Source organism: Elephantulus edwardii, unplaced genomic scaffold (assembly GCF_000299155.1).
Source record: "Elephantulus edwardii isolate Elephantulus edwardi_28Jun2011 unplaced genomic scaffold, EleEdw1.0 scaffold00075, whole genome shotgun sequence".
NCBI lineage: Eukaryota > Metazoa > Chordata > Mammalia > Macroscelidea > Macroscelididae > Elephantulus > Elephantulus edwardii.
The window spans coordinates 8790024-8815513 of record NW_006399825.1 but is presented as its reverse complement, the minus strand read 5'-3'; the positions used below and the strand labels follow the sequence as shown (position 1 = coordinate 8815513).

Below are 25490 nucleotides of genomic sequence, written 5' to 3'. Positions count from 1 at the left end.
TAGAATTCTACTCATCATTTATGTCAGCAATCCAAATGCTAGTATATTGATCTTTCAAATGAAAGTATTTTTAATTTTCATTTTTAAGAATTTAAAAAATAATTAATAGTTCCCATTTCTAATTACCAGTCTATTTCAATTCATTTAGAATTAAATCATGTTTACACATTTCAATACAAAGAATAAAAGTACAGGAATAGTAACTCCCATTGACTGATTCTGGTCATCAGCTGAAACAAGATGCAGGCTTTGTAGATACCTGGTCCTCATTCATTTCTGTCAGTAATTTGTTGGCAAGGTCTTTCTCGTTCTTGTCTGCCACCTTATTGTTAGCATTTAAAAATAGCTGTTAAAAACAGAGACAAGAATAATGGAGAAAGAACATTAAATTGTTACCTACAAGTGGAAATGAAATGTGAATGGATTTCCATGTGTCTTGAAAATGAATTCATGAATCCACTTGTGAAATATCCTACTTTAAAAAATAAACTAGATGTTTTACTTATAATTAGTATGAATATTAAAATATTAGATCAATTCACTGTTAACTATCATGACATAGTTTCCTTTTATAATTCAAAATAATCAGAATAAAAAAACAAAGACAATTAATTAGCATTAGTTACAAATCTTAAATTCTTACAGAATTGGTAAAACAAATGCCTCATAACAAAGAAGGAAATGTGTTACTGAGACAATAAAAATACTGTAAAAAAAATAACATGTGGTAGGAGTTCTTTAAGTAAATGTTATATAATGACATCACGTTTGGCAGAATGGAGGGGCGGTGAAGGAGAGGAAGACCTTTGATGAGATGGATCAATTCTGTGACTGGAGCGGTGGGAATAAGTGTGTTTGAGATGGCTAGGTTGGCAAAGGATAGAACAGCATTTAGAGCTCTTGTACATAAGGTCGCTATGAGTCGCAAGCGACTTGATGGCATATAACAACAACAACAATGAACTTTTGAAAGGGTTCTTTACAGAAGCATTGCTCAGAATTTTAATAATGTTAATGTGGTCCAAAGAGAAGGACATCATGCTCAGAAGGGTGGAGGGACAACTCAGGAGAGGAAGACCTTGGATGAGATGGATTGATACAGTAACTGGGGCAATGAGGGTAGGTGTATTAGAGTCAGTGAGACTGGCTCAGGAGAGGGTAGGCTTCAGAACTGTTGTTCATAGGGTCACTATGAGTCAGAAATGACTCACTGGCACATAACATCAACAACAACAGTGTATGCTTACACAAAGGAGTTTGTGTGTAGAATTTCCAAAATTTTTCTAACCATACATTTTGTTAAAAGACAAATAATAGTATTTCCCTAAGTCATCCAGAGTTGAACTTAATTTTTATTGGTTTATTCTGGGATGATGGATACTGAAATTGTTAACTCTAATACACATGGGGATTAACCTCTGCTAAAAGAAGAAATAAAAGAAGTATTTTTGGCTTAAGTACATAAATTGGAAAATAATTCAATTGAGAATAAAAAGAGTATGCAACTAACATTTACAAAGGAACTTATCATGAGCATCCTATGAACAAAGTTCTTAAGAATTTCAATCCTTTTAGATAAGAGGAAACAAAGGTTCCTGAAATAATAAAAAATAAAATGAACTGGATAGAGGTCTGGTATTACATGAATATATAATGCAAGAATGTATATAAAGTTTAGCATGGCAATAGACAAGTACACATGACACAAGTGTTGGAGTCAGAGACTGTTCTTGCACTATAAATTACTTCTGTTTGTCTCATTAAATTTAAATATCCTCAGGCAACTTATAACTTGGTTTTTATATTAATTCAAATCATAGTTCCCTTTTCAAAATGCAGTATAACAAAAACAAACCAAACACAAACCCACTGCTGTTAAGTTGGTTCCAAATCACAGTGACCTTCCTTCGGGGTTCAGATGAGTGACAGATTCAAACTGTCGACTTTTAGTTTAGTGATCCCGTACATTAATACATCCCACCACCAGCGCTACTTAACAAAATCATTGTTAAATGTTTAAGGCTCATGCAATTGTATTTTAAGTACTTTATAGTATAATGAAACTCATTTTAACAAGCTCAGAAACTTTTACACTTAGGAAAATTAATGCTCATTAGAAGAGGCTCAAACAACAAGAAAAGCATGGAAATTACCACACAGTTTTAAGTTTCTATGTGATTCATTAACTGCTTATAACACTTTAACCCTTAACTGACAACATTTCCATGAACCCTATATATTTGTATAGAATTACTCATTCCTTACTAACAAAAGTAATTTAAATATAAAGCAACCAGACATCTGTAACATATATAATAATCTCTAAGATTTCAAATTACTTCAAACACTTTCATACAACCAGAAATCATATCAACTATCTCCATCAAATGTGTGTATAGGTCAGTAAAACCTGTCACTGATCTACACTAATGCACTGAAAATCTTTTTTTCCTTACTGACTGAACAGTGACCTTAAGTTTTGCAATACAAAATCACATGTTACAACAGACTCTGGGCAAACAATCTCGGTAAAAAACATCCTAGCTTCACTACTGATTAGTGTTGATTCTGAGCTAATTATTTTATCTCTTGGATATTATTCTCCATTTACATAAAGACGACATAATGGAGTACATTTCTAGCATATTCCCCCATTTTAAGGACGTAAATTACTCTAATGAAGGTGATAAATCTACAGTGATTCTGAGGTTCCTAAAAGAAAAGCGATCATTGCCAGCAAGGAACGCCCATAACCCAGATCAGCTTTTTTCCCTGAAATGTATTTCTCTATAGAACTTCCTATTTCTAGATCTAAATGATAAAAGATTATGTCTTAATACTCTAGTGAAGTTTTAACAGAAATACAAGAATGGCATTAACAAATAGAACTTTATTCTCTCATAATTTAGAAGGCTAGAAGTCAGAATTCAGGTGGCCAGCTCTAAGAGAAGTCGGCCCTAGAGAAAGTCCTAATCTTTCAACATCTGCTGGACCACTTACTCTTGGAAATTTTCATGTGCCTTGTTCTCTTGGGTCTAAGAGGTTGTCAATGTAAGGACCCGGGATCTAAAAGGATGCCTTCTATTCTTGGTTCTTCCTTGGTGTTAAAGAGATGATCCTTCTCTGCTTACCTTTCTCTCTCTCAAAAAAAAATTCCTTACATTCAAACACTAAATATTTAGTGTTTTTTTCCTCTGTTAGTTCATTGTGTAATGCCTGGGGTCTTAAATGTTTATAAGCAACCATTCACTCAAGGCGCAAAAATTGGTCTCTAGTCACCTGGTGAAAGGTAAGTCAGGAACTGGAGGAGGATACAGAATCTGCAGCTGTCTCAGGAACAACTAAGTCACCTGCCTTAAGACCAGAAAAACTGGACCATCTTACAAGGATTGAACACTTGGCTTAAAGTTCCTGATCAAACAGAGGAAGATATAGAGAAGATTTAAATGCTGATGGATTCCAGTGTAGTGGCTTATAAGGAAATTGCCCATCTTTCTCCCGCAGAGTTGCTGGTAGTTTGAACTACCAGAGAGGTGTCGACTTTAGGTTAGCAGCACAAATCCCTATGGGGCAAGGACCCAGCTTCCTTTTAAAGATCACTAGAAGTATTTAATAAAGATGGTATTTTTGGCAAATAACTGGCATGACAACATTCATTTTAAATAGATGGCTTGAGCTTCAGTGGAAAGAAAGAATGGTGGCAATAATCAGGGTAAAAAATAAATCTTGATATAAGGCAGTAGCATTGGGAATGAAAGCCTTCATTTGAGAGTCATGTAAAGAAAACTGTCAGAAAATGATGAAACAAAGCAGATATGAGGATAAACTAGATTACCACTAAGCTTCTCCCAAGAAAATGAGTAGACAATGGTGTTTCTGATGAATATTAAAAATAATGATGTATTACATTGGCTTGATGTTCTATCTTAATATTTTCATTGATAGAGATATACTTTATTTAGTAGAAATTATGAAAATTACTAAAAGCAAATTAGGAAAAGAGGAAAATAATTTAAAGTAATAAACAATATAAATTAGAGACTATGCTATCACTACTTGCATTTTATGAGCCTGTGTTACTTTAATAAATATATTACTTTCTCTTAAGTGAGAGCAAATTAACATTTTATATTAATTTTTAACTTAATTATACAAATTATTACTTGGTTTGAAAAAAATCTGAAGTAAATACTGCAAATTCTCATTTGAGGCATTATATGCTATAAACACTAAGAACAAAATCTTTACATCAGACAGAATTAAACTGAAGCTCTGACTCTACCACTAAAATTGTCTAACTTACAAAGTGGTCATTGTAAGCACAAAATACGTTGTGTGTTTTCAAAGGTAAGATCCATAATATAGTATCTAGTATAAGCAGTAATTAGTGGCCTTCTTTCTAGTTGATAGATATGTTCAAACTCTAATCAGTTGCTACGAAATAGACTATGACTCACAGAGACCTTGAAGAACAGAAAAGACTGTCTATATTACTGAGGCTATAAATCTTTATTCAAACAGACTGCCACGCTACTTGATTAGACTTTGGAATTATCATAATCTGTGGAAATGCTCTGCGGAGGCAAAAATGACGAAGGTTTATTTCACATACTTTGGGTATGTTGCTAAGAAAGGCTATTCCTTAATACGTTATTTCATGCTTAGAAAGATCACGGGTCAGCAAAAGAGGGGAAGATCCCTGATAAAATGAATTGACACAGTGACTGCAACAATGGTGTCAAGTGTGTAAGAGATAGTGATGATGGCACAAGATAGATATGTTGTTCATAGGGTCTCTGTAAGTCAGCACAACTGGAAGGCATCTAACAACAGACAGACATTGTGTTCAATCCTAAGAGGTAAAATGTCTTTGCTGTGTACAGAATGAGACAATCAACAACCACACCAAACACTCTTTCATTGCTAAGCTTGTAATACATCTCATTCTGTTTTGTAAGTAAAATAAGCCATTGATTTAGTAATGATTGCATTTTAATAAAAATTCTATGTTAAAAAAGTTCATAAGACACATTTCAGAATAAGGCAGAAGTTTATAACTGTTCTTAAGAGTTCACATAAAAGTTCTTCCAGAGGCACAAAAATAATGGGAAAGTTATATAAAATAAAGGGTGATGAGCATAATAATAAAAAACAATGTTGGAAAAAAACCAACACTCTTTAACACCACGCACAACTCATTCAATGTCAAGTGAAAAAGAAAGGGAACCAAAGTCATGATTGTATTAACATAGCTAGCCATGGAATCAGAATTAACTAATGAGTTTAAAGGCTACAAAAATATTACTGACCAAAATATAAGAGTAAACTAAAAATGAAGTATTTCCAAAACTAATATGCTCACGATTGAAAGAAATTTGCTTCTATTTTTACCACTCAAGTTATTTCAACAATTATAAATTCTAGCTTAATTCAAGATAAATCTTGGTTACATAAGTGAATACAAAAAAATTAATTCTAAAAGTTTACTAATATGTTAAAATTTGAATCAAAACATAAGAGCATCTTAAAATCAAAGGCAATAATTAATAATAACAGAAAAGCTACCTTGCAGTTCTGTAGTAGTCGTATGAGATGTTCAAAGCAATTACTGTTAAGAAAAATGGCCTGAAGAACGGGTCTATCAGTGCAATCTAACATGGCTGTAATGGTATCTAGGAAAAAAAAAACCAAAATCATCTATACACATAGTTGAAGATCTGGAATCATACAAACACTCTAATCTTATTTTCCATTTAGACTTTTTAGCTTCTTATGGAGGTGCACAGCTATCCCAAGGATGACACATGTCTGGTAGTTCATATCTGCCAATGGCTCCACTGAAGAAAAAAAGGCAATCTCCTCCCGTGGAATTCACAAAGTTAAAATCCACTGGAAGGTAAACTATGAGTTGGACTCCACCCCATAATAAGGAGTGACAAAACAGATGTAAACTGAAAAGAATAGAAAACAAAATCTCTTCTTTTACTTGATTTGAAATAGAACATTTTAGTATTTTATTGATTATATTGTTGTTGTCATTATGTGCCGTGGAGTTGCCTACAACTCCTACCAACCCTCTGTACAACAAACTGCAACCCTGCTCTATCCTGAGCCAATCTCAATGTTTCTGACACACCTACCCTCACAACCCCAGTTACTGCATCAATCCATCTCATCTGAGGTCTTTGTCTCCTGTGCTGTCCCTCCACCCTTCCAAGCGCAAATTTTTAAAATATTAAGCATTTTCTACATAAGAATGGTACAAATTCCCTAGACATTTATTTGTAAGTCTTAACAGTTAAGTATATTTAGCAAGTGGTATACAACTTGCTATTAATAAGCAGTATCTGAATATATTTGACAACAGTGTCATTTATGTATTATAAAGTTAACATCTAGCCATTATGAATATGCTCTTACATAATTAGCACAGAGTAATAACGTTTTGCTATCATTTTTCAAAATAAAAGATAGCCTTATCCAAAAATCAAGAATTACTGGAATGGGCAATACCAAAATTGTTAACAAAAAATAAGTCTATTTAGTACAGACACAAACTTACATACAAAGTTATTAACTTGTTGTTGTTGTTATGTGCCGCCGAGTCGCTTGCGACTCATAGTGACCCTATGTACAACAGCCCTAAACTCCGCTCTGTCCTGGGCCGATCGCACTGTCTCTGACACTCCCATCCCAATTATCCCAGTCACTGAATCAATCCACCTCATAGAGGGCCTTCCTCTCCTGCGCTGTCCCTCCATCCTCCCAAGCATGATGTCCCTCTCTAAGGACCGGTCTCTCCTCACAACATGTCCGAAGTATGTTAGATGGAGCCTAAGAATCCTTGCCTCCAAGGAGCCACCCAGTTTAACCCTTTTCAGGACAAATCTATTTGTTTTCCTAGCAGTCCATGGTATTCTCAATATTCTTCTCCAGCACCACAGCTCAAAGGCATCAATTCTCCTTCTATCCTCCTTGGTCACTGTCCAACTCTCTGATGCATAACAGGTGATTGTGAAGACCATGGCCTGTATCAGACGCACCTTGGTCTCCAGAGAGACACCATTGCTCTTCAGTACTTTGGAGAGGTCCCTAACAGCAGACTTTCCCATGGCAATGCGCCTTTTAATTTCCTGGCTCCTGGTGCCAAGACTGTTGACTATGGAGCCAAGCAAACTAAAGCTGTGTGCAATCTCAATCTCTTCACCATCCATCCTGATGCTGCCAATTGGTCCAGTGGTGAGAATCTTTGTCTTCTTGACCTTGAGCCTCAATCCATATTATTATATATAAATTACATATCCTAAACTCACTGCCTTCAAATAAATTCTGACTGATGATGACTTTCCATCAGTTATTCAAGCTACAAATATTAACAGGTCAGTCTGGAGACTAACGTGCACCTGATCCAGGCTCCAGTCTTTGCAATTACTTGCTATATTATCAGAGAGTTGAACAATGATTAGGGATGACAGAAGAACTGATGCCATGGACCGCTAAGAGAACAAACAGGTTCACCATAGAGAGTGTGAAACCAGGCTGCTCCTTGGAGGCAAGTATTCTGAAGCTTCATCTGACCTACTTTGGATATGTTGCAAGGAGGGACCACTCTTTGCAGAGGGACATCATGCTTGGAAGGGTGGAGAGACAGCATAAGAGAGGAAGACCCTTGATGAGATGGACTGATTCAGTGACTGGTGTAATGGGGGTGGGTGTGTCAGAGACAAAAGATTGGCACAGGATAGAGCACAGTTTAGGGCTGTTGTATAATAGAGTCATTATGAGTTGCAGGCAACTCGATAGCAGGTAACAACAACAACAACTATTAATTATACTGTTGTTGTTGTTGTTGTTAAGTGCTGTCGAGTCGCAGGCAACTCATAGCGACCTTATGAAGGACAGTCCTAGATGCTTGGGTGCCTTTCATCCTTTCTCCAGGTTCACAGGGTTTCTGGAGGCAAGCTATTACGGAAGAGGATGCCACTCCTCCTTCCAAATGAATTCTATTACATTATGTAACTAATTACTATTATTTACTATTAGACTGTCCCACTGTTCTTCAGGCAGCAGCTGGTTGATTTGAATTGCCACACTTTGGGTTAGCAGGCCAACACATAACATTTTTCTATGCCACTGGAGCTCCTTAAATTATATAAACAAAATCATTTAAATTTTTCTTCTATAAAAATCATGTTATGACACATTACATTTCTGGCCAAGATTATGATGTTCAGTAATTGTTAACTTCACACACACCAACATATAAAAATATTTCTAAAAGTTTCCAGCCCAAACTATTGATATAGAGAATAAAAAGGGAAGAACTCACTCAGGATTTCTAAAGATGGGAGAAGTGAAAAATAAATTCAAGCCTTGAATTGGAATTCTTAGAAATATAATGGGTAAAATCTTTAATGATCCAGGAAACATATGATGAAAGAAATACAGAGTCACTGTACCAAAAAGAATTGGTGAATATTTAAATATTTCATGAAGCACTATATAATAAAGAGCCAATGGTAATGAAGAATTTCAAGCTGCATTGAAGACACTGGCAAAAGGTAAGGACACAGGAATCGATGGAATACCAACTGACAATTTTTTTTTCTTCAACTGACATGTTTTAACTAACAGATGTAGTCCTAGATGTGTTCACCAGTCTCTGCCAAGAAATTTGGAAGACAACTACCTTGTCAACTGACTGGAAATGATCCATATTTGTTTCCATTTTCAAAAAGCAGTCCAATTATTAAAACATCAGTATCACATGCAAGCAAAATTCTGCTGAAGATCATTTAAAAATGCTAACACAGAACTGCAAGAAGCTCAAGCTGAGAATAGAAGAAGTTGTGGCACCAGGGATATCATTGCTGATGTCAGATGGATCTTGGCAGAAAGCACAGAATACCCAGAAAGAATGTTTAATGATATTTTATTGACTACTCAAAGCCATTTGATTATATGGATCATAACAAACTATGGTTAACGTTAAGAAGAATGGGAATCCCAGAACATTTAATTACACGCAGTCAACGACTAAACCAAGTCTCAAAAGTCATTGTGAGAACAGAGCCAGGGGATCACTGAGTGGTTTAAAATCAAGAAAGGTGTGCATCAGGGATGTATCCTTTCTCTATACCTATTCAATGTGTAGTCTCAACAAATACTTTGAGAAGTTGGGACTCTAAGAAAAAATATGTGACATCAAGATAGGAAGATGACTCATCAAGAACCTGTACTACGTAGATGACATAACCTTGCTTGCTGAAAAGAAAATGGCTTCAAATGCTTGCTAAAGATCAAAGACTACAACCTTCAACATGTGTTACATCTCAACATCAAGCAAACAAAAATCTTCACCACTGGACCAACAGGAAATATGACTGACGTTGAAAGAATTTAAATTGTCCATGATTTCAACTTACTGGGATCCACAAGCAACACGCTTTCACCAGAAGTCAAGGATCTCTTCAAAAGAACTGAGGAGCAATAATGTTAGTTTGAAGACTAAGGTGCACCTGATTCAAACCATGGTCTTTTCAATCACTTGCTATGTGTCTTACAACTGCATAAAGAGTAAGGACGCTAGAAGAACAATTGATGCCTCTGAGTTTCAGTGTTGTCAGAAAATATGGACCATCCCAAAACTTGACAAAAGAACAAATAGGTATGTCTTGGAGAAGGTGCGGAGTGCTCCTTGAATGGAAGGATCCATCTCATGTATTTGAAGTTTTATGTCATATATTTGGGCATGTTTCTAGAAGAGGATATTACTTGGAAAAGCACACCATGTTTGGAAAGGTTGAAGTTTAGAGAAAGACAGAAAGAACCCCAATGAGCTGGACTGACACTGTGACTACAGCAATGGTTTCAATTATGTCAGAGATGATGAGAATGGTGCAGACTAGGACAGGATTTAAATCTGCTGTTCACAGGGTCAATATGAGTTGTACTTAAGTTGATAGTACACAGCAACAACAATACTCAAGACTGAAACTCACTGCAGCAGAGTCAGAACTGAGTTTTAGCTGAACCTTTAACAGTCTTTCAATGCTATAAACTGCACAAGAGAAGAGTGCTCATCTTTGTCCCATGGAGCCACTGGTAGACTTGAGCTGCAGAGGATCTGCCATGGTTTGGCGGTACAACTTCCTTTGGACTATGCCAGAGAACTCCCTATGTCTAAAGGTAGGATATAAAGAACATTTATTTACTTATTAATTATCTGAATTTCCCAATTTAGCTTTAATGCACACATGGAAGGGGCCCTGGTGGCAAGTGAATCATCAATCCAGGGAAAGGCTGAAAGACCACTTTGCAAGAGAAAGACATAGCAGCCTGTTTTGTAAGGATTTACAGTCTTGGAAAGCCCATGGGGAAGTTCTACTTCACAGGGATGTTGTGAGCTGAAATCAACTCATGACAGTGGATTGAGTTTGGTTTTGGAACATATTTTCTTTGTATAATAAAGAAGTATCAGTTAATAATATCTGTGAAAGAAAAGAATACACTAAGCAATTATTTGTACTGTTGAGAAGGTTTACAGAGCAAAGACAAACATATAGAACAGAATAACTCCAATCAATCAGCACAAAAAGAAGAAAGAAAAACAAAGATACAGAGAGGGTTCACACAGGAGGTGGCCCTCTAGAGGAAAGAGAAATGTTAGCAAGTTTCTACAGAAGTTGTATTAGCACACACAAAACTGATTTGCTGAGTTAAAAACTACAAAATGCATTTTCTAAAAATTTCGTTTTCCTAAACTTTGCAAATCAAAGCTGACTGTTTTTAACAAGGGTTATCCTTTAAAGAATCAGTAAATTTTTTTTGTTATATCTTTTACCACAATAAAAAAATAAAATAAATAAATAAATAAACTACAGAGGCTCAGCTTTGTCACTCTTAAAACCAAGACAAACGAATTAAATTTGTGTCAAAAATTCTAAAACAAGTTACAGGATATTTGAATCAAATGTTGTTTCTATTCAATTGTCTTGAATTGCAAAAGGAAATGAATATCAAAGGAGAAAAAAAACACCTCAGAAAATGGCATTTGTTTAATACTTACTCAGCATCTTGATTTGGAGTGCTATGAACCGCACTTCCCACTGCCTGGACCTCCGCTGATTAGGTAAAGCTGAATGATCTGAATTTAACAATTTAAAATAGTTCTCCAGAATAGTACTGGTTTCCACTTGACGTTGATCAGAGCTGCTATTCAGAAGGATATGTACCACTTCTGTAAGGCACTTTAGAGTTAGTTCTACTTTCCTTCCCACTTCTTCAGGATCTCCATCCTCCCAAGAATCACAATCTGCCAAAACACGCATAAGAACTTCCATGGTGGCTGGAGAAATTGCTTGCAAAGCATTCTTCTGAAATATTAGAGACAAAGAAAATAAAACTCCTAACTGAAGCTCTCTGCATGTTTCCAATCACACAGAGAATTTCAAAAATTTGCAAAGTATTTTTTTTAGAAAAATCAAGCTATATTTAGGGAGCTCTGGTGGTTTAGTGGCAAGAAGCTGCACTGTAATCCTAGAGGTATGCTGTTTGAATCCACCAGATGCTCTCCTGGAAAAGGAGGAGCAATTTCCTCCTGTACCTGTCAGATCTGATTTGATGGTACACACACACACATGCAAAATAAAATTTAAAGAAAAATCAAGAATATTTTAAATATTCTGGCAGAGTACTGCTGCATTATACACATTAAACTTTCCCCTTCTCACAAACACAGCTCTTCATTTTCCCTTTGTCCTAAACAGAACACACTTTCTAATCTTACATCTAAGGGTAATCATTTGACACTGTTCTGGACAAGGATTATTTGGCAATATAGACTATGGAGAGATTATCACTTTACAAATCATGTGTCCTTGGGTCTTCTTCATGCATGAAATGCAGAAATTAAAGAGTCATTCTTCCACCATGAACAGATGAAGACAAAAATCAAAGTAACAGGTTACAGAGAACAGAACCTGAATACCAGAGGACCCTAGGTTAACTTTAAAGCTGCAGTGCTAGTCCAGAAATGGTTGTTATCTGGATTTCCTATGCAAGAATAAAATAAAATAAATAAAATCAGTTAAGCTTCTGATTGTCAAGTGTTAACTGACTACATTCGAAGTGACATAGATATAAGCTATATCATTCTTCAAACACATTTCAAATTTTGTACATTAAAAAAATGTGTAGCTACAACTAGTTAGCCCATAAAAGTTAGAAATAAAAATTCTATATTGTCCTAAACTTTACATTTATGACATTAACTAAAACAGAATTTTACAAAATTATCTGAAAGTCACTTAAGTCAACAGGAATATTATCAGTAATAATCAATATAGTAAATAATTTCAGTAATACCATGTGACATGATGAAAGAAACTGCTAATGATCCATCACTATCCATTTTCCCCTGCTTCTTTATTAATAAAACCTCATGTTTTTGATGGACACATGGCTACTTGGAATAAAGAATACTTTTCTTAGCCTCCTCTACTGCTAAGGAGGATTGTATAGTAAGTTTTATCAAATTTTTCTCTGGAAATATTTGCTTTCTTTGTAGTAGTATGACTGAATTAGGCAAATAGCATACATCAAACAATGTATGTCAGCTTTTTAGCACCTTTTCAAAAAATAATAGGCACATTAACAGTTGGCTGTTAAAACATTTACATTTTTATTTTTCTTCTTTATATTTTTAATTAGAGAGAAAATTCTAATTTAAACTGTTAAAATTCTAGTAGTCACTAATTCTTTATTTAAAATTTTTTAAAATTTTATTTTAATAATTTTAATGAACATTTACAGAGATTTTGGATTTTCATTCATTCATTGTTGCACTTTTCTCCCTGCCCAGCCCTCCCCCCCACCCCTGTATTCATTAATTTTTACAGTGAATCTTAATTCTAGTATAAGTAATGATTTAGTTAGTTCTGCAGGTTCTTTTATATGCAGGTTACTTAGTTCTCATAATAAGTCTGTGTTACTAACTCCGTATTATAAAAAAGGATTCTCATTCACAGTTAATGGAGAAATAACAGAAATGGCAAATAATGACTCAAAAGAAAGGTACCAGCTAATACAGGAATACTACTAAGCAAGTTTAAGTTATAATATACAATCCTGTTTAACAATTCTCTCACTTGAGTGACTGCCACAATGGCCTTGGACATGGCAGAGATTGTGAGGATGGTGCAGGACAGGTGAAAGTTCAGATATGCTGTCCACAGGGTCATGGCAGCAACCCTGTGACACTAACAACAACACTTTAGGAAAATTCTTATTCTCCACCAGGAATTAAAAGAAGGCAAGGTAGTCCACCAAGAAACCCAAGCAGAGAATCTAGCAAAATGTATAGTTACAAAAACAAGAAAAGAGAATGTCGGTAGTGCTCTGCAAAATACTATGATGATTATCAATAAGGTAAGAGCTGGGAAAAAGAAAAGGCAATCTCCTACTGTGCCACTGACAGGCTCAAAAGCGCCCATGGGAGGGTTGTCTGTGAGTCAGCTCCAACCCACCAACATACAACAACAAGCCTAAGAGCACTCAATGATAGCATATTAAGTGCCGGTGGCCTACAGCTAAAGCGATACACTGCCAACCCACACAGAGTGTTCAAATTTACCAGCTGCTTCTTGGGAGAAGAATGGGCAATCTCCTCCTGTGAGACTGATAGGGTCCAAAAACCTGCTGGAGAGTCAGCTAACAGTTGGTTTTGACTCAGCAGCACACAACAGTGTAAGAGAGAATAAAAATAATAAAGGGGGGAGGTGTCTATTGATCTCAAGGGCTATTCCTTGAAAAAATGGTAGCAAAAAAAAAAGACAGAGGAGGAAGCTGCTGCGTACCAGCTGATTCAACCTCATAAGGAATGATATTCACTAGATTAATGGCTCAAGAAAATATTTTTAAATTATGCACATTAAATAAAATTATATCATATATGTAAAGTTTGTGAAGTTCATTTGAAAAATAAAGATTAAACTCTCAGATCTCTAAGAAATAATAAATAAAATATAAAATAAGTATAAATTTACTGGTTCTTTCTACTGCTGTAACAGTTCTCTACAGAACTCTAATGTGTCAAAGTAGATTAGAAAAAATTATGTTTATTTACACTAATCCCTGACTGAAATTTGTATTTTCTTCAATTTTAAACATAATGAATGAACCACAATACAATTAGCAGTCCTGTTAGTTGATGCAATACTTTAGAATATGGCTTATATTTTTTTTATTCTTTGCAATTGCATTAGTTATTAGACATGCTACTAGCACTTTTAATTTAATGTTAAAACAATGAGTTATCACTAGGTCATAAATTTACCTTAATAATATTTTGAGAAGTGCATTTCAGTATAATTGGTTTACTTTTTTATTTCACTTTATGCCTTTAAAAACATTCTGGTAAGGGCTTTATGAAACTATCAAAGGACTTTGTGGTACAAAAGGTGTTAAGAACCTCTGACCTAAACTTTGTGGCATTAAGAATACATGAATAAAAGAGCTCTAGTGCCCTAGTGGCAAGAAGGCGCACTCTTCTGCAATCCCAGAAGTATACAGTTCAAATCCACCAGATACTCTGCTGTAGAAGGAGGAGCAATCTCCTCCTGTACCAGTCAGATCCGATTTGACGGTATACACACACAAATAAATAATAAAAGAAAAATAAATTTTTTAAAAAAGAACACATGAAGAATTTCACTGAACAATCCTCACTGAAATAATTCTGTTCCCAATGAGCATTTAACACAAACAACACATAAGTTGCTCAATTTAGAGTACCAAAAAAGAAAATGACAACAAAATACCAACCACAAAGTAACCAGATTTTTTAAAATAAAATACTAGATTGGATAGAAAATGTTTATAATTAAGTAATGAAAATTAAACAGAAGAGTGACTAAATTAGTATGTCTCTGGAAATAAAATTGTTAGAGTTTGATATAATCAAATGGACTATTACAGGTGACTACTTCTATATTCTAAAGAATTAGAAGCTAAAAGCCAACACTTCCACCCCTAAAAGATGACCTACACACTGTTACTTGAAAACTCCCAAAATGGTCACAAAAAACCAACAAAAGACATCAAATCTGACTGCTTATGCAAAAATTTTCTTGTTAATGGCCTCGCGGCAAAAAGCTGAGCTGCAATCCCAAAGGTGTGCAGGTAGAATCGAGTAGAAGTTCCGCAAAGAGAAGGATAGGCTCTGAAAACCGGCTGAAGGGCCAGCTATGGGTCAGATCCAACTTGAAGGTACACCAACACAACAACAATAATATGAACTACAGTTTTTTTTGTAAATTAATAAAACAAAAAACTAAGTAAGTAGGTGAATTTTAAATAAAATGAAAAATTAGAAAACTCTTTGTATGGTTCATACAATTACATGAAGAGCTAAATTAATTAAGTTCTTTTCACTGTTAACTGTTATTTATAACTTAACTTTCCTCACCTGCCCACCAGCTACAATAGCTCCAAAGAGATGCAATAAGCAACACTTAAGACTTTCCTTGAGATGTTCACTTTCCTGAAAACATTCTGTGAATATAAAAAACAAATATATAAGTAAGATTTCTCTTTTACAGTATATTTCTCCCTAAAAAATTTTTGACATGGAGATCTATTTGAGAGAGGACAGAATCTGTCAAAAGACACATTTTGTCTTCTTTTTTTAGTAGGAAAGGAAAATATCATACATATCTATCAAATAGAATTTTTAGTACAATTTCTGTTATCATCTTCCTTAGGTCCTTCTTATAATATCTTACTCACATTTATCAATGAGAAATTAGAATGCCAGAAGTTACTATTTTGCTTAAGGTATTGTGGTTATTAAGTGGCAGAGGTAGGGAACAACTCAAACTTGACATAAAATTGGATATATTTCTACTACTATTACCACCTCTGAGGGAGCTTTAGTTGCTTAGTTCTAAGGAGCTGTGCTGTCAAACTGAAGTCATAAGGTTCAAATCCACCAGTTTCGGGAGGGAAAGATGGGCTGTCAACTCTGGTGGAATTTACTGACTCTGAAAACCCACTGGAGGGTCAGCTCTGACTGGACAGTACACAATAGCAACAATTACAATTGCCTCTGAGCCTCAGTTTAGTCAACTACACAATTAAAGAGCTGGAGAAACATATTTCCTGGGTCTTGTCTTCGTCAGTGCTTATATTCCAAAATTCTAATAGCTTTTCTTTAGCACTGTAATTTTCTTATCTTTAAAAAGTTATTAATATACATGACCAGAAAAAATTTAAGATGATAAATTAAATACTAACAAGAAAATCTCCTTACAGTCTATTTTCTAGTCTAGCAGGTTCTTCTCTCTCTTTAAAAAACAAAGAATGAAAAGAAAAAGCTATATACTTCATTTTGTTTTTGTTTTTAACTTAATAAATCCTGGATGTTATTACATTTTAACATAAGCATCTGTCTTATTCATTTTGGACAGCAAATTTCTAGTTTAATATAACTTTACTCAAACAAGCCTCTACTGAAAATTTTTATGATTTTGCCATGATAAAAAGCTGCACTGCAATCCCAAGGGCAAGCAATTTAAATCCATTAGCTGCTCTGTGGGCGAAAAAAGGGCCGTCTCCTCATGTACAATTTGCTACCACTAAAATCTGCTGGATGGTCAGCTATGGGTCAGTTTCAACTGGACAAGACATGATAACTACTAATATTTTTTTATAGTTTCTCCCCTTTTTTATGTTAATGATTCTATACTGAGTATCTTTTAGCATATATTAGCACACTCAAAGATAAAACTTTATTAGTAAGATTATTTCTAGTCTTAGAATGAATGCCCTGGAATTGTAGTACTAATGAAAAATATTAAAGATATTATGGACTATCAGAAGAAAAAACAAATCTGTCTTGAAAGAATTGTTGCCAGAGTGCTCCTTAAAAGCAAGATGACAAGATTTTTGACTCACCAACTTTGGCCACGTAATCAAGAGCAGTCAGTTCCTGAGAGAGAGATATCAAGCTCAGTGGAGAGGGGATCATCATAAAGAGGGTTACCCTAAACAAGACAGTCTGACAAAGTAACTGCAACAATGAGCTCAAGCACAGCAACTATTGCAGGCTGACACAAGATCAGGAAACCTTTCAATTTTTTGTATATGGGGTCATTATGACCAGCTCAACAGAACCTAAAAACTAAAGTAACAAGCACTGCTTGGATGGGTGGTGCACACAGTTAAGTGCTGCACTATTAGTTCAAAAGCTAAAACTCAAGGGATGGAGATCAGTTTCCAAAAGATCAGTCTTGAAAGCCCTTAATACTCTTGAAAGTCCTTAACAGCCCTTAACACTTGAAAGCCCTTATATACTCTGCACATATGTAGTTGCCATTAGTTTGTATGTAAATTTTTGCATAAGCAAATATAAGTGTTCTGGGATTCCCATTCCTCTCAATGTTAGCCATAATCTGTTATAGTCCACACAGTGAAATGCTTTTTGTATAGTCAATAAAACACAAATTGACATTCGTCTGGTATTCTCTGCTTTCAGCCAAGATCCATCTGACTTCAACAATAACAACTCTGGTGTCACAGCCTCTTCTAAACCCAGCTTGAAATTCTGGTAGTTCTCTGTCAATGTACTGTTCTAGCTTTTTTGGAAGACCATCAGCAATATTTTGCTTGTATATGATAATAATGATATTGTTCTATAGTTTCCATATTCTGTTGAAGCATTTTTCTTAAGTATAACAATATATGGATCTCTTCCAGTCAGCTGGTCCGGTAGTTGTCTTTCAAATTTTCTGACACAGACTGGTGAGCACACCCAGAGGCGCATCTCTTAGTTGAGATGTCAACTGGTCTCTCTTCAATTCCTGGGGCTCTATTTTTTTGCAAATACCGTCAGTGTAACTTGAAATTTTTCCTTCATCACCACTGGGCTCTTAATCATATGCTACTTCCTGAAATGGAATTGTTTTTGTATAGTTTCTATGTGTATTCCCTCCATCTTCTTAAGAAATGCCAATGAATCCTTCCCTTTGTACTCTCCAATTACAGCCTGTTATACTTGTCTTCAATTTATATGCTGGCAAATTATTTAAGAAGCTGAACTCTACAAGAATGTGGCATCAAGATTAGAGGAAGATTCATCAACATTATGCCGATGGCACAATTTTGCTAGCTCATAGTCAGGAAGACATGAAGTACTTGCTACATAAGATTAAAGACTACAGCCTTCAATTTGGATTACATCTAAAACTCAAAAAGACAGAAATTCTCACCATTGGGCCAACAGTCAACATCAGGACAAATGGGGAAAAAGATTGAAGTTGTCAATGACTTTCCCTTACTTAGATCCACAATCAACACTCTCAGAACAAGCCTCAAGAAATCAAAAGATGGACTTCATTGGGAAAGTCTGCTGTCAAGGACACCTCCAAAGTACTGAGGAATAGGGATGCCAGCTTAAAGACTATCCTGTGTCTCATTTAGGCATCTGAGAGCTAGACATTGAATAAAGATGACAAAAGAATCAATACCTTTGAATTGTGGTGTTGTAGAAGAGTACTGAATATCCCACAGACTGCCAAAGGAACAAACAGGTGTATCTTGGAGATAGTGAAACCAGAGTGTTCCTTAGATAAAAGGATGGCAAAACTTTGTCAGATATATTTTGGGTATGTTATTAAGGGAGGTCATTCCTTGGAAAGGGACATTGTGCTTAGAAAGGTAGAGGGTCAACAAAATAGAGAGGAAGACCCTCAATGAAAGGCACTGACACAGTGACTACAACAATGGCCTCAAGTATGTCTGATAAGGATGGAACAGGGTTCAGGTCCAATATTCATAGGACTGCTATTGCTCATTCTCAAATAGACAGAACCTAACAGAAATAATATAGAAAGGGAAAAACCCTGAGATAAGCAAATCACTTCTGAGGAAAAAAAATTAAATAGTACTATATACCTTAATTTTAAGATATACTATACAGCTATGGTGGACTACTGATAGGAAGCTGCACTGCACCCCCAAAAGCATGCAGTTCAAATCCACCAGCTGCTCTGCAGGAGAAAAATGGGCAATTTCCTTCCCTGCAATGAGCTATCTATGAAAACATGTCAGAGAGTCAGCTATGAACTGGTTCTGACTTAACAACACACAACAACGCAGCCATGGTAGTCAAAAGAGTTCAGGACATTGGAAGAAACATAGATCAATGAACAGAATCAGGAAACCAGATGTAACTTTAACCACATATGAGCAGCTGATATGTCTCAAAGATCCACAAATATCAAATGAAGAAAAGACAGTTTGAATAACAACTGCTGTTGGAAAACCTAGGTATCTATTTGCAAATAAATGAAGCAATACAGAAAAACTAACTCAAGCTTAAAGATATAAATGTACAATCCAAAACCACAAAGATTGTTTAAGAATAGGGGCAAACTTTGGAAGTTTTTATAAATAGACTAGCAATCATAATAAAAACAAAATAGTAGAGGACAAACTAGGTTTATGTGACCTCTCTTTTCTTTTTTTAAATTGAGATTTTAATGAAAGTATATCAAAAACTTGGGTTTCCAACAGTTCATTGTTGGGCATTTTCCTCCCTCCCATCCCCACCAGATTGTTTTTATTTTGGGGGGGGGAAAGAAGTTCTTTCATTGTTACACAGTCCATACCCACTCCCAGACCACTTTACTATTCAGCTCTTATTCTGAACTCTTGTCATGCCAATAATAGCTAATCATATATTCCTTTTATACAGTTCTCTCCCTCGTCTCTTTCAATGCCATGTAAATTATTTATCCCCTCTTTTCTTAGTTTCCTCCTAGTCCCCATGCCAGTCCTGTTCTCTAACAGTGGCATTATGCCATATTCGTCCTTTAATGACTGAGATATTTTACTCAGCATAATGTCCTCCAGGGTCACCTATTTTGTATAATAATTCATGAGTTCCTTGTTTTCCAATGAGGTTTATGTGACCTTTCAAAAATTAAAATTTTATATGGATCAAAGAGAGAAAAAAACAACTGAAAGATTGAGGGGAAATATTTTGGAAATAAATAGATCAGAAAAAACACTAATCTCTGAAATTTATAGAAAGCTTTCATGCCTAAACATCAAAAAAAGGCAAATATATTAAAAATGGATAGAAGACATGAACAGACATTTCAACAGAAACAACATTCAGGTAACAATAAATGTATTATTAAATGTTCTCAATCACTAGCCATAAGATGTAAATCTACACAACGAGATACCAACTCATCCCAGTGAGTATCAGTAAGACTGAAAACAAATGTGGAGGCTGTGGAGAGATAGGAACACGCATGAAAGGGATGGTCAATATAACGGTGCAACCACTGTGAAAAATGGTATGGTGTCTCCTTAAAAAGTTGGAAATGGAAGTAACCATTTGATCAAGCAACGTTATTACTAGGAATATAACATAAAAAAAGTAACTAAATTAACAAAAAAAAAAAGGCAGCCAAGCATTTAACAACTACACTATCAGGCCTCCATTTCATAGAAATTACAGCCTAGGGAAATGAGCATAGGTGTGTTAGACAGTAAAGTTGGCACAGGACAGAGCAGGTTTCAGGGCTGCTGTACAAAGGGTCGCTATGAGTCACAAGAGACTCAAAATCACATAACAACACTGCAACAGGGAAAAGCCATGGGGAAGCTCTACTCTTTGCTAAAGTTCCTGTAAGTCAGAAGCAACACAATGGCATATGAAACAAAATGGGAAATAGACCTAGAATTATTTCATTGGAAATCTAAAAAGCAACAGTGCTTAGTAATGCCCCTTAATGTAGACAGAAAGAACATGAATGCGTAATTGGTGAGACTGCACGATTATGTCCTATCTTGTAATTTAGGCCCATATGCCAAGATATAATAGCCTTTATGAGTTAAAAAACTTCTATGCCAGAGAGGCTCCCACATGCACCAAACTGGTCTTATACCCTCACTCAAAGGACCAAAGAAAGCCTTAACTGTTACGAAGACTTCTGCTAAATGGAAACAATGCTAAATGTCTAGTGACATACTGAGGTTCCTCTCCTGTATCCTCTATGTGAAAACAATGCCAAGCATGGCATGTTGTAGATATGTGAGCCTGACTGTGTAGTGGAAGTCAACGCCATCAGGAGACCAAGAAGAGTAGGCACCACAGCTACTTTCCACCAAGCAATCAATGGACTGATTTTTGTCTGTCTTAGGAAACAAACAAAAAACTGAAGCAAATAGAGCAAAATCTTAACATCTGGCAAATATGGGTGAGAAATATATACTTTTTAAAATATGTCCCTTTTATGTTGTGTATAGATTTCTGTATTCTTAAAATACGGCATGACAATATTTTTAAATAAGAAAACTATGGCTCATATGGTCATATATAATGACCTGCTCCAGGCATTCCATTTTCATGAAATTTTTAAAATATACTATTGTCATTGAAACATTCAGTTTTTTTTTCAAAAGAAAGAGAGCAGGAAATTAAACAAGAATAATAAAAAATCTTATCAAGTACTCTAGTGACAGGCACTTACAATCTATATCACTTATTCACAAAGATAAATCAAGGTCAGAACAAGAGGAAGAACAAAAGAGTAGATTAAAATCAAACTAAGAGAAACTAAAAGTATTACTTACGATAAAAGAAGGGGACAAACTCTACTGTGAGAGAAGCTGGTTTATATTTCTGTCTGCTCTTTTCCACAGTACTAAGGATTCGCCTATAGGTAAAAAGAAATTAACAAATTAGAACATAAACTAACAGAAATAGCTTAGTTATAAAAGCAATTATAAGACAATTTAATTTTTTAATCTTGACTTGTGTACAGAAAAATGTATTTCCCTGACTTCCTAAATGTTTACCAATTAAAAGATTTCTTCTTTTGAATAAAGAAATGGTTTTTAGTTGTTTAAGTCAAGTATTGTCAGGAAGTGAAATCCCCAAATAGCAAGGAATTAGCCCTTAAATTTTACAATCAGTAAATGAACACATTCATTAGTATTCTGACATCTAATTAAATATGTATTACAATAGTGTAACTGAAATCTGGCAAATGATCCTTTCTGACATACATAAATTCAGAATCATTTAGCGTTTTTTGTCTTATGGATACAGATCTAGTATAGGCTGGGACTTTGAAACTCTTTTTTTATTGGCAATGTCAATAGTTTCAATGACAATCTCATTGGTTCACTAAAAACCTTTCAAAGAAAATGAATCTTAGATGCATATTAGGGATACAGGAAGTAGCAAAAGAAGGCTGCTATCATTATGATATTTTCAAGGCAGGATCAGTGGAAAATTTTTAAAAAAGAAAATCACAGACTTAGTCATATGTTAACGTTAAACATAAAATCCTAGATCATTGAATTCTAATATTTCATTAAGACCAATATGAAAGAGTTCTCTCTTTACAACAATACATTTAATAAAGTTTCAAATAAATATTCAGTCATGTGGTAGAAAAATTCATGTTACAAAACTGAAAAATTATTTAGTGGACACTAAAACTATTGTAAAAAGCCCAGGTTAGTTTCAAGCCCACCCACTGGTTCATCAGGAAAAAACACCTAACAATCTGCTTCCATAAATGTCACAACCTAGCAAACATCAGGCAAGTTGTGCTGTCCTACACAATAAAACAACAAAAATTATTCTGTACAATATCCCAGTATTAGACACATGGTATAACACATATACCAAACATCATAATGAACCAATGACAACCACAACCACAAAAAAAGGACTCTTCAAAACAAAAAGTGAATTCTAACATAAACTATGTACTTTAGTAATTATGTATCAGTCTTATTTGTAAAAAATGCATGACATGAATGGAAAATGTTACTAATGGGAGAAATAGTATGTAGGGGGATAAAACACACAACAGAACTCTAATTTCTGTATAATTATCTGTAGACTTGTACTACTCTAAAAAAATGGTATCTATAAGAACTTCGATTTCTCAATGGAATTTTTATTTTGTGCATTTATTGCAAAGTATACTATTACCTAGTATATTGGTTACATCTAACACTTAGTGATATAAATTACAATAATGAACATCTTCATCTGATTTACATAATAAAAATGTTCTTCTACAATTTGTGAATTGATTTGTGTCTTGCCAAAACTTGTGTTGTGAACTTTACCAATATAACTGTGGCTACAATTCCATTCTGGAATGAGTTTTGTTATGTTAATTAGACATTATTACTATAGGGTGTATTTTAAATCAATCTCTACTGAGATATAAAAGAGCAGACTTAACCAAATAAAAAAAACAGAGATGGGGCAATCAGATGCAATGTCACATAAAGATCACCAAGGCACCAAGGAACAGAAGCTAAGGAGACAATTCTCATTATGTTTGTGGTGAAAATAAAGCATGGTAACATAAAGAAAAAACATTACTATGAGTGACATACAGTTTTTAACTAATCTAGATTATATGGTTTCAAAAGGTTACTAGAACTAAAAATGTTAGGACAGAATATGGGTATTTGAATATACCATTATTATCTGATGATATCTAGGGAAAACATGTAACAGCTATCAATAGATATCCACTTGTTTCAGAAGAAAGGACTTCAAAATCTATATTTTCATGTGAGTTTTCTAAGTTCATTATCGTCTACTTAATTTAGATGTGAGTGTGCGTCTGTGTGTGTGTGTATGCTTTCTTGTCATGTCAATACAAAAATACTGCCATCAAGTAGGAACCAATTCAGTTGTAAATTTTATGGGAGAAGATTGCCCATCTTTTCCCCATCAAATTGCTGGTGAATTCATCTCATTACACAGATGGCACCTTGGGGCTTACCTGTATTAACTCCCAACAGATTACACCATCAGTGAGTGTCCTTAAAGGGGTAAATATCTTTATCTATTTTATTCCTACTTAACCATTTTACATTTCTTATATTTGTGATTATAAACGCAGTTTTCTAATTGCTTTCATAAAATACAAGAGCTGTTTTAAGCGATATACATCCTATCATCACCACATTTAAAATACTATACAAATATTGCATGTATGACAACAATTTAAAACAAGGAGTGTGTTGCAGGGTGGGCTGGGGTAAGAAAAGGGGGAGGAGGAAAAGAAAATGTACAACAATGAAAAAGTAAAAGAATAATTGTGATTTATTAAACATACCCTGAAATTCTATGTCTCCAGTTCCGATACGGATCATATAAACTTTCACAAAATGCCAATGCATGGATTACAAACTCTTCAATTGATGTATGATCAGCCATTTCCTTTTCCTTTTTTTTGCTTTTCAACTGAGAGCAAATTTTTAATAAGAGATTAATGAAAAAGATTAATCCACATATATGCGGAGTATCTACCTACCCAAACCATTAATACATCATCTATTTCACTCGTATCAAATGATTTATCATTTTCTTTCAAGTAAGTTTAATAGTCTCTTTTAGCCTAAAGATACATATAGTTTTATGAATTATAAAACCTTTCTAGAAAAGACTTAAAAACTGGATGTTCTTCAAAAAACACCGTGCTTTCAGTAGGGAACTCTAGTGGTTTCCAAACTGTCAGTGTGTGAGAAATAAATATATACTATGACACAGTGGATTATTTTTTTTTTACGGTGCATTATTTTTAAAAGTCATTTCTAAAACGCTTAATTTTGCATCAATGTAAAAAAATTAACCAACTGTTTATACATAAACAAGGTGTATGTCTATACATATATAGCATCTCATGATAATTTTCATATTTTTCTCATTTATTATCACTGAATTTATCCCACTTCATTGAACATAATGAAAACAAAGCATAAGAATAATGGTTCACACCTACTTGCTGTACATAGAATGTTGTTATGGTGATAACATGATTGATATAAGAGCAAGTCCCAATTTCTTCCACATTAGATAAATTTCTGTGGCAAAAAACAAGCAGGCACACTTTTATTACATATGAATGATAAGTCATATGTATGCTCATGTACTCAAAATGATCATTAAAGGATATGTATTGTCAACCTAAATGTAAACAATATTTATTTTTCAAATACCTCCAAGATTTTTTAGAAGTATTTTTTTCCACCGACAATGTGAACAGACCTCATGTACCAATTAACTACTATAAAGAGACAATCTTTAAGAAGTAAGTATTAGAGGGAACTCTGGTGGGCAAGAAGCTCCGCTCGAAGGCACACGGTTCGAAGCCACCAGACACTATGCTGGAGAAGGAGAAGCAATCTCCTCCTGTACCAGTCAGATCTAATTTGACGGTACACACACATAAACAAAAAGAAGTAAATATTAATTAGCACTTATTTCTTATAAGAAAATTGGAAAAACATCACTCAGATTTGTCCTTCCCTCTCCCCTCCCCTCAGTGCAAAAGGTTTTATATACTGTTGCCACTATACTATATTTTTTTCAATTTCCATCTTGTTCTTTGAAATTTAAGTAATCTTTTAAGGTATGTACATGTTTGATTTTTTCTGCA

The 25490-nt window shown here is 34.6% G+C and overlaps 1 protein-coding gene across 1 annotated transcript in view; it reads right to left on the bottom strand.

Moving 5' to 3' along the window:
* The window catches only part of NBEAL1 (neurobeachin-like 1), a 201231-nt gene that overhangs the window by 117658 nt on the left and 58083 nt on the right, over positions 1-25490 (bottom strand). Inside the window, exons 4-9 of the mRNA XM_006889152.1 lie at positions 24834-24915; positions 24168-24295; positions 21646-21728; positions 15467-15552; positions 11069-11375; positions 5566-5672 (exon numbers count right to left, since the gene is read on the bottom strand). Of these exons, the coding sequence (XP_006889214.1) occupies positions 5566-5672; positions 11069-11375; positions 15467-15552; positions 21646-21728; positions 24168-24295; positions 24834-24915 (793 nt within the window). The remainder of the gene's footprint in view (positions 1-5565; positions 5673-11068; positions 11376-15466; positions 15553-21645; positions 21729-24167; positions 24296-24833; positions 24916-25490) is intronic.